The 16,111-nt window shown below is 32.6% G+C and overlaps 1 protein-coding gene and 1 non-coding gene across 2 annotated transcripts in view; both read left to right on the forward strand.

Annotated features, from left to right (window-relative positions):
* BMPR1A (bone morphogenetic protein receptor type 1A) overlaps positions 1 to 12,819 on the forward strand; it is a 170,390-nt gene extending 157,571 nt beyond the window's left edge. Inside the window, exons 8-13 of the mRNA XM_011355361.2 lie at positions 882 to 1,026; positions 3,862 to 4,054; positions 5,575 to 5,872; positions 7,560 to 7,735; positions 8,760 to 8,890; positions 8,974 to 12,819. Of these exons, the coding sequence (XP_011353663.1) occupies positions 882 to 1,026; positions 3,862 to 4,054; positions 5,575 to 5,872; positions 7,560 to 7,735; positions 8,760 to 8,890; positions 8,974 to 9,099 (1,069 nt within the window). The 3' untranslated portion in view covers positions 9,100 to 12,819. The remainder of the gene's footprint in view (positions 1 to 881; positions 1,027 to 3,861; positions 4,055 to 5,574; positions 5,873 to 7,559; positions 7,736 to 8,759; positions 8,891 to 8,973) is intronic.
* A 1,113-nt stretch (positions 12,820 to 13,932) lies between these two features.
* LOC111736541 lies at positions 13,933 to 14,051 on the forward strand. Its single transcript, XR_002779206.1, has one exon. It is a non-coding gene; the product is annotated as a 5S ribosomal RNA (ribosomal RNA).
* The last annotated feature ends 2,060 nt before the right edge of the window (positions 14,052 to 16,111 follow it).

The raw sequence follows: 16,111 nt of genomic DNA on the forward strand, positions 1-16,111 counted from the left end.
AAAATATTAATAGAACAGACCATTTATGTAAATTTGTATCCAGGAAACAATATTGTTTATGAATATATACAGTTATGATAAAAATATAAATACGTACATTAGAAGGATGTAATCACCTTTAGGATAGTGTTTGCCTTTTGAGAGTAAAGGAGGGAAATAGAATTATCAGGGAAATGGCTGGAGCTTCCAATATTTTTAATGTTTATTTTAAATATATTTAAAATAGATATAGCATAATGTTAATATTTATTAAACTTAAATGATGTACACATGGGGTGCCAATTAAATTAATCTCTACCTTTCTATCTGCATCTTTAATAATTTGAAAGTTTAAAGAGAAGCCTTCAAAACTATCAGAATAAATTAAGAGGACTTGTTTGATTTCTTTTCCATAAACTTCTTTTTTCCTTTTTTTAAAAATGGAAATATATTTACTGTTCATTTTGATACTAAAATACATACTTACAAATTCCAATGAAAATACTTATGTAACATAGAAAGTGTATATTCCTACATCCCCAGAAATAACTTATTTATAACTTGCTATATATAATTTCAGATATTTTTAGACATATTTAAATATATATAATTTAAACACTTTTTAGAGCTAGGATCACAATTTATATGCTGTTTTTTGATCTATTTTTTCACTTGTTACTGCATCATGGCCATCTTTCCATTTTAGCATGCTGTATAGAAATCTACCTCATAAATGCCATTTCTAGACATTATTTTAATAGAGGATATATTATCCTATGGTAGCCTAATTTTGATATGATCCTGTCTAAAGGAAGGATAATGGTGTTGACAACTTCAGAATTTTCTTTTGAACTTTATAGTTGTAGAATTTTAATGTAGATCATTTTCTGCTTTTTTAAAAGACATTATTGTAAGAGCATCTCAAGCAGAAGTCGTTATAATCGTGATTTGGAACAGGATGAAGCATTTATTCCAGTTGGAGAATCATTAAAAGACCTTATTGACCAGTCACAAAGTTCTGGTAGTGGATCTGGACTACCTTTATTGGTAAGATAAAATGTCACAGAAACATGAATGATTTATTGATACAGAATGTGTCCTCCTATGATAGATAGCATAATTACTACAGATTAGAGAACATTGCTGCGCATATTTTTTTCCCTTATTTGGAAAGATGACAGTAGTAATGCAAAATGAAATTAGTTAAAAATAAGAAATATGAGTGAAATAAGAAAAATAGAATAGGCAAATAAGAGAGCCACAAGCAAGGTTAGGAAAGAAAATATGGTCATAAAGTATTATATATGTGCTAGAGTTAGCTCACAAGTTTTGCTTTTAACAGCCAACTTGAAGAGGAATTGGGTATAAAATACATCTATAAGATTAAACTGATGGTTGGGAGAAGTATAACTATTTCAGATTCTGAAATCAAAGAGAAGTTTCTTCCACATATTTTCATAGAGAAGATGCTTCCCTCAATATTATACCATATTACCAAAACACAGTTTGTACAAATAATTTTAAAGAGAATTGTTAATAATTCCAATAAGAGGGTTATATGTAAGGAAATACTCAGATTTAGGGGTTGAGAGGACCCTTATAATAAACATCAGATATTCAGATAGATATTTGTTTAATTGTATTTGTTTAAATACAGTTATCTCTAATTTAAAAATTCATTGAATTAAATAATTCTGTAATCGAATTGGAAAGGTAAAGTAAAACTGTGTTTATATGCAGACAACATGACTGTCTATGTAAAAAATCTCAAGGATGATACCATAAAGCTACAACAACCAATAAGTGAGTTTGTCAGGGTTGTAGAATATAAGGTCATTGTACAAAAATCATTGAATTTATGTACACTGGCAAGAAACAATTAGGAATTAAAAATTTTTTAAGCTGCATCAGTTGAAATAGCATCATAAAAAATTCACTATATGGAATAAGCTTAACAAAATTTATGTTAAGACCTGTACACTGAAAATTAGAAAACATTGCCAAAAAGAATTAACAGCCCCAAATAAGTGGAGATGTATATCCTGTTTGTGATTCAAAGGACTCAGTATTGATGTCAGATTTTCTAAAATTGACTTACAGTTTCAATTCAATGCAAATCAAAACCAAAACAAGCTTTTATAGAAATTGATGAGCTGATTCTAACATTTATATGGAAATACAAAAAGACCTGTAAGAGCCAAAAGAGTTTTGGAGAAAAAAAACCCCAAACAATTCACTACCTGATTTCTGGATTTAGTATAAAGCTGCAGTAATCAACACTGTGCTGCAAGCATAAGGATAAATATGTTTATCAGTGAAATAGAATAGAGAGTCTAGAAATGGACACACACATATATGATCAATTGAGTTTTGTGCCAGATAATTCAGTGGGGAAGACAGTCTGTTCAACAAATGGTGCAGGAAAAATTGGGCATCCATTTGCCAAAAAGAGAATCCCAACCCTTACCTCATTCCATATACAAAATTACCTTAGAATAGATCATAGACCTAAATGTAAAAGTTAAAATATAAAACCTTTAAAAGAAAATATTTTAGAAAATCATTGTGACTTCGGGTTGAGCAAAGATTTCTTTAGCACACAAAAGGAATGAATCATTTTGTAGTGATAAATTAGGCGCTTTATCAAAATTTAAGGCTTTTCCTATTCTGAAGACACTGTTAATAAAATGAAAAATAAAGTCACAAACTGGTAAAGATCAGATAAAGAATTTGTGTTACAGAGTATATAAAGAACTTTTATAATTCAGTATTAAGACAAACAATTCAGTTTTAAAATGGACAAAAAATGTGAATAGACACTTTCCCAAAGAAGATATAAGAATGGCAAATAAGCATATGAAAAGATACTAATCATCATGAGAGAATACAAACTAACACAATGAAATGCTACTATGCATCCACTAATATGGCTGAGACTAAGGATATCAACTAGAAATCTCATATATTGCTGATTGAAATGCACAGTGATACAGCCACTTTGAGAATAGTTTGACAGTTGACTGAAAACTTAAACACACAGCGAAGCAGTCCTGCTAAGTATTTGCATAAGAGCTATGCAAACATGGCCAGACAAAGACCTGAATGTGAATGTTTATAGCAGCTTTATTCATAATAGATACAAATTGTAAACGAAAGTTCATCAGTTGTTATGTGGATAAGTGGTGGTACATTCATAGAGTGGAATACAACTCACCAATAAAAAGGAACAGACTACTGATACATGCAGCATGATGAATTTGAAAGCGTTTTATGTTAAGTGAAAAAGCTGAGACACAAAAGACTACATGCTGTATGTTTCTATTTATGTGATATTCTAGAAAGGCCAAACTGTAGGTACAAAACAGATCAGTGATGCCAGAGACTGGGGGTGGGTGAGGGAGGATTGACTTTAAAGAGGCTAAAAGGGAACTTTTTTGAGTGATGGCTATTACATGACTCTACACATTTGTCAAAACACAGTTCTCAAAAACGGTGAATTTTATTATATGTAAATGATACCTCAATAATCCTGAGTTTCTGAAAAAAATTATAAAAGGATTCTGCAATAAAATGATTCCTCAAGTAAGTTAGTTTAGGTGTGCACAAAATCTAGCCCATTTTAAGTGCATTTCATCCTGGAACTTAGTGTCATTTTTAATTTAGAATGGCCACTATGCTTCTGAAAATGAAAGGTAGTAATTAATGTACATCTTTCATTCAAGAAATATTAATGAAAGCATTTACTATACCCCAGGTATTGTCTCAAATAAGTACCTGTATTTTGTGAACAGGGTGGGATGGAATTCAGACAAATACATATATAAATAATAAGTTCTTTTCATCAAGAGCTCAAAATTTTTTTTTTTTTTTTTTTTTATGAAGGTTCAGCGAACTATTGCCAAACAGATTCAGATGGTTCGGCAAGTTGGTAAAGGCCGATACGGAGAAGTGTGGATGGGTAAATGGCGTGGTGAAAAAGTAGCAGTCAAAGTGTTTTTTACCACTGAAGAAGCTAGCTGGTTTCGAGAAACAGAAATCTATCAAACTGTGCTAATGCGCCATGAAAATATACTTGGTAGGTACACATTTCATTTCAGTCAATTCCATATTCTGACAAGGTTAGTAGGGTGTGGGTGGAAGCTTGCCACATGGGCTCTGAAAACATGTGAATTCCGTTATAGGCATTAGGCTAAAGGAAACCCAGTAGAATACATAGTTTAAATACACAGTTTAAATACAATAAGCCCTTAATGCCAACCAGCCGGTTTATTTACTACCCTACTGGTGAGACAGTGGTAGTTTCAAATTGGAAGTGATGTCAGTTTATTGGACTTATCATACAGTAACAAAAACCATGTCTTTTTTAAGTAATGTAAGTAATTTTATAGGATAACTTTATATATACCTTTTGCCTTTTGTAAACTAAACTGCTACCACCATATGATGTAGCTTAATATTCTATGCTTAGTAGGTCTCTTCCTCCCCACTCTCCCATTTACACAGTAGGAAAATAATTTAGTTATGATCCGGTCAGTAGGATACGTAAACTCATCTAGCTTTTCTGACTTTTCTTTTCAGCTACTGTTTCTCTTTTAGACAGTGTATAGCACAATGCTCAAGAGTATAATAGGCACTTGTATCAATTTCCTAAGGCTGTCATAACAAGTTACCACAAACTCGGTAATTTAAAACCATGGAAATTTATTTTCTCTGAGTTTTGAGGCCTGAAGTTTAAAATCAAGGTGTTGGTGGGGCCATGCTCTCTGAAGGCTTTAGGAGAGGACCCTTCCTTGCTTCTTCTTGCCTTCTGGTGATTGCCAGCAATCTGTGGTGTTCCTTGGCTTAGAGACAGCACTCTTTCCTATCTCTGTCCCTGTTATCACATGGCCTCCCCCCTGTGTCTGTGTTCAAATTTGCCTCTTATAAGGATACCAGTCATTTAATTATGACCCACTTTAATCTAATATGACCTGATCTGAATTTCATTACATCTGCAAAGACCATTTCAAAATAAAGTCACATTTACAGTTGCCATATGTACATGAATTTGAGAGAACACTATTCAACCCAGCACTTTTACTGGCCTTTTTCTTAAAGGAGAAAGGAGAAGGAAAGGGGGTCACTATTATGGACCTGTTTGTCAACAAGCCAGACTGTAAAGGAGGCATTGATGGGAAAATGGAATTGGCTTAATTAGGTGCAAACTCTTAGATGAACATTTTTAACTTTAGTATTGTAATATATCCACTTTTCGATTTGAAATCGAGAGCCTTTTTCATGTTCCTTTTTTATGGCTCTTCATGTTTACGGAATCACATAGCTGTAAACACTCTCCCAGATTATTATTTATGTGATCTTCTTAGTTATATTATAATTTTCATGATCATTATATTAAGTTTATTGCAGAAATATAGAGTTATAAGTGTAAATGGCAGAAATAAAAATCTTGGGAACAAATTCAAGAGATTTTGTTAGGCAAATTTAATGTTTAATGTCTACATGGTACCTGAGTTATTCTGAGTATCTTGAATGAGCATTCATTATCCTCCATAGCCACGTCTGATAACTAACCTTTTGAACTCGTTAATTAAACAGGTTTTATAGCAGCAGACATTAAAGGTACAGGTTCCTGGACTCAGCTCTATTTGATTACTGACTACCATGAAAATGGATCTCTCTATGATTTCCTGAAGTGTGCTACATTAGACACCAGAGCTCTCCTCAAGTTGGCTTATTCAGCTGCTTGTGGTCTGTGCCATCTCCACACAGAAATTTATGGCACCCAAGGAAAGCCTGCAATTGCTCACCGAGACCTAAAGAGCAAAAACATTCTCATCAAGAAAAATGGAAGTTGTTGCATTGCTGACTTGGGCCTTGCTGTTAAATTCAACAGGTGAGTGATTCTTTGCCCGCTGTTTAGAAATTATGTTAATCTCAGGACAGTGCAATTCCAAACATGTATTTATGCTTACATAGTTACATAGTTATATAAATAGGTAATTGGGGTTTTTGTCATGGTTTATTTTGGTGGGTTTTGTTTGCTTTGTTTACAAAAACCGCATTTTACTCTACATAATTCTTGGTTTCCTTTATTTTCTTAAATATCCTTCTGTTCAGTTTATATAGACGTACTTCATTTTTTCAATAGTATCGATCAGAGTTTTTCAAAATATGAATGTACTATAATTTATGTCATGACCCAATTGTTAAGCATTAAATTTGCCTCTGGTTTGTCTCTCTTATTTAAAAAATGCTTTTTAATGGACATTTTATTTTATTTATATATATTATATCCTTGAACACTTATACAAGTATTTTTTCATAATGGATTCCTAGAGAGGAGTATGTACATATTAAGGTATATTGCAAGTTATGCCTTCAGAGCGCATGCGTCAATTTATACTCCCATAAATGATATAAATATGCCATTTCTCCATCACTACTTGATACGTTGTTAATATTTTTTTAAACAATTATAAAATTTTTGAGAAACTATTGAAATCATTTTAATGTTGTTATAACTCTAGAATACAGCAGTCATTTCACATTTCAGAATTAATTTCAGGCCATAAGATAAAAATACTAGTCCATACCAAAGTAAACATTAAAAAAATTAAATCTTCTCTGGTCATTACAGTGTTCTAACCCTGGTTTTTGTTTTTGTTTCTGTTTTTTAAATAATGTAGTGTTTATTGGTTCAAATATTTATCAGATGCCATATAGGAAAATATATATTAACCTATGCTTCACAGTAGTTTCTAAACCTATCAGAATTGAGGACCTAAACAACAAAACATTCATGTCTTCCCACTCTAAAATTTACTCCAAAAGTTGAAAAACCAATAAACATCATTTATTAATGGTTGTCAATGTGATTATGTAAACATTACTCATAACAGAACTAAGATGATTGGACCCATGAAGAAAATGTAATCCTCTATCACATGAGAATGGTGAAAGCAAATGATTCCTCTCAGTTTATTTTCACATTCACTTGTTCTGGGACATAATTATCTACCACTTTTTCTTATATTCAGTGTTGTCCTTTTTCTTAGAGAAACACCAAACTCGTTTGGTGACAAAACCTGACCTGACGGTATCTATTGTCTTTATCCAGCCTCATATGAATAGTCATACTTAATTTTTCAATACAGACTAGTAATCATTTTGATTAAGAATACTACTCTAGACCCTTCTAGGTATAATATGTAGCACAGTTTTAAAGGGTATAATGTTTTTCTAAAATCTGAAAGATACTAAATTTTAAAATACATCTGACCCCAGTGATTTCTGTTGAAGGAATGTAGAGATTTTGGATGGATAGATGGATGGATAGATGATAGATAAGTAGATAGATAGATAGATAGATAGATAGATAGATAGATAGATAGATAGATAGATAGATGGTTGATAGATAGATATTTTTATTATATATATGTATATATATACACATATATATGTGTATGTATATATATATATAGAGAGAGAGAGAGAGAGAGAGGCTATTAGAAAATAGAAATGGAAGGTAAACTATTTTATTTTTGACTATCAACCTGGATATTATCTATCTTCTGTTTCAGCGATACAAATGAAGTCGATGTACCCTTGAATACCAGGGTGGGTACCAAACGCTACATGGCTCCAGAAGTGCTAGATGAAAGCCTGAATAAAAACCATTTCCAGCCCTACATAATGGCGGACATCTATAGCTTTGGCCTAATAATTTGGGAAATGGCTCGTCGTTGTATCACAGGAGGTAGGAGTTTAGGGAATTTGTTTCTGGTTATGTTTGCATCCTCATCATTCAAAAAAACTTAACAGCTCTTGTTATATCATTTGTATGTCATGTATGTCATAGATCACTCCCAAGTTCTATGATTTCACTAGAAGGACTCATAGGACTCCGTATGTAGTTGTCCTCACAACTAAAATTTATTACAGTGACGGGATACAAAGCAAAATCAGCAAAGGGAAAAGTACATGGGGCAAAGTTTGGAGGAAATCGGGCACATTTTCTAAAGTCCTCTCCCAGTAGAATCACACAGGATGCACTTAATTCCTCCAACAATGTGTTAAATAGTATCATCTAGGGAAGTTATTAGAGACTTAGTTCCCAAAGATTTTATTGGAGGCTGGTCACATGGGCACTCTCTGCCTAGTGTGTACCAAAATTCCAAACTCTAAGAAAGCAGGTGTTCAGCATAAACCATATTTGTACAAACCATGTTTGTACAAATAGTCTAGGCACATTGCACCATTCTTATCATTTAGGGAGTTTTTGATCAGTGTAGGAAGCTGTCCACCAGGCAAGTTCCCATAAACTATCCGGAGGCCAGCCTTGTAAGCAGGCCTATGTAAGGATAACAGTCTCAGGCTTGCTGTGTTATCTCTTTTCTATATATCATGGTGTCTTTCTACTGCAGAACAAAACAAAAATAATGACTGCATTCATTGTTAGTAGGAACAATTGTGTACATAAATAATTAGCTTAAAATTTAGGGTAAGTGAGTGTTTCACCCTTCTTTTTTTTAGAGATAATATATTGGTATGTCCACAGCTATAATTGGGATCCCGATGAATGTAGGGGAAATAATTAGACATTAAAAAAAAAGAGAGAGCGATAACATACATTTTCTATTAAAAGTTAATCATCCACTCAAGTATTTTTTTCTTCTTTATGTAGGAATCGGTTTTAGTTCCATAGTTCAGTAAGCTGAATAGATTAATATATTTTGTCCAGCCACCCTTTTGTGCCCACTATGTTTTCTTATTCCCTACAGGGATAGTAGAAGAATACCAGTTGCCATATTACAACATGGTACCCAGTGATCCATCATATGAAGACATGCGTGAGGTTGTGTGTGTCAAACGTTTGCGGCCAATTGTGTCTAATCGATGGAACAGTGATGAAGTAAGTTGAACTCAGTTCTTTGAGGAATTGATTGGTGTCACCAAAGATATTTACCTGCTCACTACATTCTCTTTACTTTTCAGTGTCTACGAGCAGTTTTGAAGCTAATGTCAGAGTGCTGGGCCCACAATCCAGCTTCTAGACTTACAGCTCTGAGAATCAAGAAGACACTTGCTAAGATGGTTGAATCCCAAGATGTAAAGATTTGACAGTTAAGCAATCATGAGAAGAAACTCTGGACTGCAAGAACTGTTTTCACCTAAGGAACGGGTGGAATTAGAGTAGAATAAGGATGTTAACTTGGTTCTCAGACTCTTTCCTCACTACACCTTCACAGGCTGCTAATATTAAACCTTTCAGTACTCCGTAGAATATAAGCTGGGAACTTCTGAACACTTAATTCTTCATATATGGACAGCTTTATTTTAAATGTGGTTTTTGATGCCTTTTTTTTTTTTATTGGGTTTTTATGAACTGCATCAAGACTTCAATCCTAATTAATAAGTCTCCAGTCAAACTCTGGGTACTGAATTACCTGTTCATAAAATGGTGCTTTCTGTGAAAGCCTTAAGAAGATAAATGAATTCAGCAGAGATGGAGAAATATACATTTGCCTTCTACCTGAAAAATTTAATCTATTTGTATTCTACCTTTGTAAACAGCCTATGGATTATGATTTGTTTGGGATACTGCTTAGTTTATGATAGTTTGTCATGCTTTGATAATGGTGTGTGTACACACACATGCACACCAGGATTTCTCTGTTGCTATTTGAATTAGAAGAAAATAATTTATGAATGCACAGGAACATATTAGTGGTAGTTGATTTTGTGCTTTAAAAATGCATGATCTGACCAAGATTTGCCAATCACATAAAAGCCATTTACCTTGCAGGTGAGCTAGCTTCTCCACCAACTTTATTTTTAACATAAAAGTTGATAAAAGGCCAAAAGAAGTTGAAAGTGCCCGTAAATTTGAACTGTTTTTCTCTTACCACCATCTTTTTTTGTTTTTGGTAATTATTATTTTTGTCCTAAAAAGCATCCTATCCAAAGTTGGAACTCCCAATGCCATGAACCTTGTAAAGAAAACACTTCTTCTTGAAGTGAATTACTAATTACTACATTTGATAGCAATGTTAAGTGCCTATAACCACATTCTGTATTCTTTATTCTCAGTAACTTTTAAAAGGGAAGTTATTTATATTTTGTGTGTAATATGCTTTATTTGCAAAACACCTGCTCCTTTTACAATCATATTTTATATATGTACATACATTCATACTGTAGAAACCAGCTCACATGTACCTCACATCCCATCATTAAGGGGAAAAAAATAAAAGATTAGAAGAAAATATTACAAAGTAGAACTACATATGAATTTTCAGAACTAATACATTCAAAGTAGTGAATCAAACCTAGGACTTTGTTAACTTCAGGCATAGACTTTCATTAAGATACTATCATCTCAATTTTCCTTTATGAAAGAATCCTCTAAATAGAAGTGTCTATTTCAGAGCTGATATAAGTTTATCAGCAACTGTTTTAGACACTTAAATCATTTGAGGTTTTTGATTTTATGATTTCTGTTCCATAACTTGGGAGGACAATGAAGGGTCAGGCACAAAAGCTAAGTATCTAGTCAGTACTTACTATCTATACCATATAGCTGTTATTCAAGAAAATGCTACATATTTTATGAATGCCTTGTTATCCCAAGGAATAATTTTAATTTACTTAAACTTTTTATACTTCTGTAATGCCTTTTAAATATTAATATCTTATTCTGAACAAACTACTCATGGGTGCATAAAGTGAGACAATGTTCTTTGAATATAACATAAATGTGATTTTTCACAACATGGTCAAAATAACTTTAAAGGGAAGGAATCAGAGCATGTATTCATTCATTACCAAAATTTAACTAGCACTTAAGGCTGAAACTTGTATATCTGTCTGTACATCAAACTTCACACATTTGAAACTTGCTTTAACAGTTTTGGCTAAGTTTAATAATTTTCACCTAACAACTCAAGTTAGAAATGTTCATCAAGGTAAGTAAATTGACATTTGGTAGTACCCAATAACTTGCTTTTTCTAAATGTTTTCCCCATGTCTATACTGAAATTTATAGATATTTTTATCTAAATTGCCATGTGATTTAAGAACACTTATGAGTTCAAATCTCCTTAGTCTAAGGTTAACCTTGATTTATTTTTTATTTGATAAACTACAAATCTTGAAAATCACTTGTTATGTTAATAATAAAATATGTAAGGAAAGGCAAGCTCTAGTCTTAGAAATGTTAAAATAGTATGTGGAAGCAAAACATTGCAAATAGTATATAAGTACAAGACAGCTGTAATAATTCTTTTAAATTAAATTGATCCATTAAACATGATATCAAGAATTAATGTTAGAGACTTGTTCAGTAAAAATATTTTCTAGTATAACCTGTTTTTAAAAAGCAAACGATGCTTTTTAAGATTTCAAAATATTTGAAATCTTAAAGTCTAAAAAAAGTTGCATGATATTTATTTTCTTCCTCCATCTTACTCTTAAATTTCTGAGTTCACTCAATAAGTGAAATATTTAAAGAGGAAGAGGAAGGAAGTATTACATAGTACTATAGTTAATAGTCATAAAACCCTAAAAGCCATTATTTGGTATCACAATTTAGCATTTTAAAAAATGTATGGCTTCTGTCTGTCATTCCTTTAAATAATTAAAACATAAAATCAAAAAACTCAGAGCTACCTGGATATAACAAAAGTTAACCCTCAAAGAAAATTTTTCTTATGAATTCTTTTTATACTAGTAAATATCTCTAGAATTAAAGGCACATTAGAATTGGCTTCAATGTATTCTCAGCTTTCCTTGTGCCTTTTTATTGAACAAGTTTCCAAAGCATAAAATTTGAATCTTATTTCTCTGGAAATATTTTCACAAAAGCTATTCCAATCAATATATCATGTTGCCTTTTCAATGTCTAGAAGTATTTCTAAACTTAGAAAGTGACCTATAGTTTTTGAAAATCGTTTTTCTACAATGTGCCAGATTTATTATTTATTCACTCAGAAATATAGTGCCTTTCTCCCCCAGATTTTTTGTTTCTGTTTAAAACAAAAATACAATACAGTTTTAAAGAATCATGAATCTCTAAGTTAGCCCAAAGTCAAATTTGATATTGATGAATAATTTATTCCAGAGAAGATTTTATGAATTAAATCACTTATATTTCTTTTCGTACATGTTGTTTTGAAATGTTTCTAAATATCTAAAATAATTTCAACAACAGAAATACTGATTTTTAAAAGGATTATCACACCTCTTGTACCATTCAAAAGTATGGTAATGTTATTTGCTTAGGTCAGATGTTAAAATAGCAGTGTAGCAGTTCTTGCCTCCGTACTGTTACGAGTGTCACAGTGAAAATTGCAGACAGCTGACATATTCATAAAAACCAAAATAAATCTAGAGCAGCATCAAATGGAGCCACATGTAATGATCATCCCACAAGGAAAGTATGTGAATACTGCTTTTGAAAAGGATTAAATATATTGTAATTTTAGCTTGTGCTTTGTACTATGCTTTCAGTGGAATTATTTAAGCTCTTCTAATGACTGTTGTCCTTGCCCATTTAAAAACTAAAATGTAGTATATATTGTATAAAATGAAAATATCATTATAGCTTAATTAGAGAAGTTGTACAGAGACCTTGAAAGAAGGGTTAAAAAAACAAGCAGTTTCATTATGCAGTTGTAAAACACCAAAAATACAGATTCATCTTTGGTATGTAACACACTAAATGTATTTTATACAGCATCTAGCTTAAAAGGTGCCTTATTAAGTTTACCATTAACTGCTTTGTTCTATGTATAAATTACGTCTAATGTATCATTTTTAAGTAAATAACCTTATTTTAGTATACTTTAGTGATGTGTTTTATGATACTCTACTTGGATTGTATTGTGTATCAAAAGCCACATGTGCCTGGTGAGATTTTATAACAAATAAGTTAGTGTACATACATTTGTCCCTGAGATGTGCATTTCAGCTTCCGGAAACCCAGTACGGAGCACGGGGCAGGTAAGTGACATGGAACCATATATTCTTTGTGTAGATAGAGAATTCATAAACCTATTATAGTAAAGGTTGTTCTTAAAACATACACACATTTTTTTCTAGTTTTAAAGATGTGTAATTACAGAAATTTTGGAAAACATAGGAAAGAATCTAAAAAGCAAATAAAATCATTCAAAATTCTATTGTCAGATGTTACCACTATTTACATTCAAATGTTTCTTTTTAATCTTTTTTCTGCTACATATATTCTTACAGTATTAAGATGTTATGTCACATATAGCCATTGAAAACAGTTTTTAAAAAAGTGACTAATATTCCATCTGCTTGATGGAATATTTATTTTTTTCAATTCCCTATTGAATATTTGGATTATTTTACATCGTTTTGGAAAATATAACCAAGGCATTGAACATCATTATATATAAATCTTTGTACATTTTCTTAGATTACCTTTCTAAAAATGGGCCTAGTGAATATGAACTTTTAAAAGATTATTTAAGATGGAAAAAAATCTTAGGTTTTTTATAAATATTGCCATATTGCTGCCCAGAGAATTTTCATTTACACAGCTACTCGCAGTGTAAAAGAGTACTCATCTCACTACATGCGCAGGGCATTTCTTCCAAGGTTTTATCTTTTTGCTAGCATCATGCCTGGTCTCTTGTCCTGTAACTGGCTTTTTCGAATAATGGAATCCATTTATCTGGCCTTATGGTGTTCCTGCTGTGTCAGTGCTTTTTGGAAAGCTTAAACTTCAGGGAAGTAAAGGTAGCTTTCTTTTTGTTCTGCAACAATACCATTTTCCTTCCTGCACTTAGTCTCACCACCTGTCAGCTGTTTTCAGTTGTCTGTAAATTCATTCCTAGTGATGCCTTTTCTTAGGCAGTTGAACATGTTAAATCATCAAAAAGATTTGGGACTAGTTGATGTCTGCCCACAAAAGTAAATGTTTGGAGAGTCTACGGCCATGCTACCCTGAACACGCCTGATCCCGTCTGATCTCAGAAGCTAAGCAGAGTCGGGCCTGGTTAGTACTTGGATGGGAGACCACGTAGGAAGACCAGGTGCCGTAGGCGTAAAAAATAAAAAAATAAAGCATTGTAAGTTAACAAGGTCCTTGCAGTCTGTGAGGTCAACCAAGGGTTGCTTCGCCTAAAAAAAAATAAAATGTTTGGAGATAGCCAATTACACATTCTTCACAAGAATCTTCTTTAGTATCTGTGAGATGGTTTCTTGAAACAATAGCATGCACTCATGCAGCTTAATGTAGAATCAGGGTTTTTCTGGGCCTGTTAAATACTTGCAGGCTTTCATTCCTTGTAAAAGCCTAGATAAATGCATTCATTTTTCCTTCCAGCATAATCTGTTACTCTCACTGGTCAGTTGGAAGAGTAGCTATTTTCAAGGTTTCTTTAATATTAATTGTATTAATAGAGTAGACATTAAGAAATGATACAGTTCTCAAAATAGTCTAATCCTTTTAGTAGTTTCAAGAGATGCTAATTCAATCTTCATTCACTTGGAGAAATGTTTATCTACTTGTTGCTAGTGCATGGACCATTTCTGGCATTTCAGACTTTATTAAATTATATGCATATTCCTATGAAGACTTGCTTGAGACCTTGAAGCAATACAGTCTTGACTTGGTGGACATGGTTCACTGAAAGTGGCCAGCCAGTAGTGTAGGCAGAGACTACCTAATGGTGGTGATACTGTTCTAGTCACGGGGAGTTAAATACTGTGAGCTCAGGGTACAAGCCAAAATGGGCAAGTCACCCTGAGGCTGGGAACAGGAAGAGGAAACAATTCAAGTGCACAGGTACGTAGAAAAAATATTTCAGACGCAGAGACTAGGGCTGAAAGGCTAATTCATAATCACCCTTTGAGGTAGGAACTGCTATTCTCATTTTTAGGTGCATTATGTGTGGCCTACCTGTTACTCCTCTGAACTTCATCTTCCTGGTCTTTGTCCAGTTACTTTCACTCAGAGTATCCCATGTATGCTCAAAATGAAATTCAAGGCAATTCCAGATACCCCGGTGTCCCTTACATCCACTTCACTACTCATCCTAAATTTTACACAGGCAACTTGAAATGTTGCCAATATTTAAAAGTCAATATGAAATTCTTATACTGAAAATATTTTCAAGGTAAAAGAAGAAAGAACTTGGGCCTTTTTTTTTTTTTTTTTTGAGGGAGGAGCCATTTTTTTAAAGCAAATTTAGAATCAGATTGCTGACTTGGATTGATAAAGTACATCTATTGCTTTGTTCTCTATTACTCTCCTGTACTAAAATCCAAGTAAGTGTTGAAAATGGTAAAAGACAAGCTGTGACAGAAAAGACCACTGTTGTGGAATACATTTCAGTCAAACACAAAGCCATTTTTATATTTGATTCTGTCATACTTTGCTAGTATTTTGGCTGGAGATAGAATCTAACTCTGAAGATACTTACTCCATGGTCTTCCAGCATCCCTTACTGCCAGTGAGAAGTGTGACATGTATCTAATTAACTTCTTTGTAATTTAACTTAATTTTTCATACAAGAAACAATTTTTGAAGTTTAACTTGTATGTCTAGTTACAAACATTCTGTTACTCAGTAGTAAATGGGTCCTTTTAATTTTTCCTTGGATTTGGGAACTTCCATTATTTATTTCATCCCTTCTTTCACTTTTCTTATTCTAAAACTATTAGACAAATACTAGGATTGCCATATGTTTCTAACAGATTTCATAACGTCTCTTTTATGTTACATCCTACCGTTTGCTTTTCAGCCCATCTACTGAGTTTTTTATTTCAGCAACCAAATTTTAACTTCTATTTTGAAAGAATTTCAAACTTCCAGAAAAGTTGCAAAAATAGTATAAACAATGCCATTTACCCTTCACCCAGATTTATAAATTTTGCCACAATCGCTTTTTCATTCTGTGAATGTATACAAAAATCACAAAGGCTCATCTTAGAATTTGTGTACACACATATATACACATACTTTTTTCTGAACTACTTGTACTAAATTTGCAGAGCCCACGCCTCTTTATCCCTAAATACCTCAGGAATAATCTATTATACAACCATTTATGTACAGTTCTCAAAATCAGGAAAGTTTACATCGATACCATAACAATCACCA

The sequence above is a fragment of the Pteropus vampyrus genome, unplaced genomic scaffold (genome assembly GCF_000151845.1).
Source record: "Pteropus vampyrus isolate Shadow unplaced genomic scaffold, Pvam_2.0 Scaffold20, whole genome shotgun sequence".
NCBI lineage: Eukaryota > Metazoa > Chordata > Mammalia > Chiroptera > Pteropodidae > Pteropus > Pteropus vampyrus.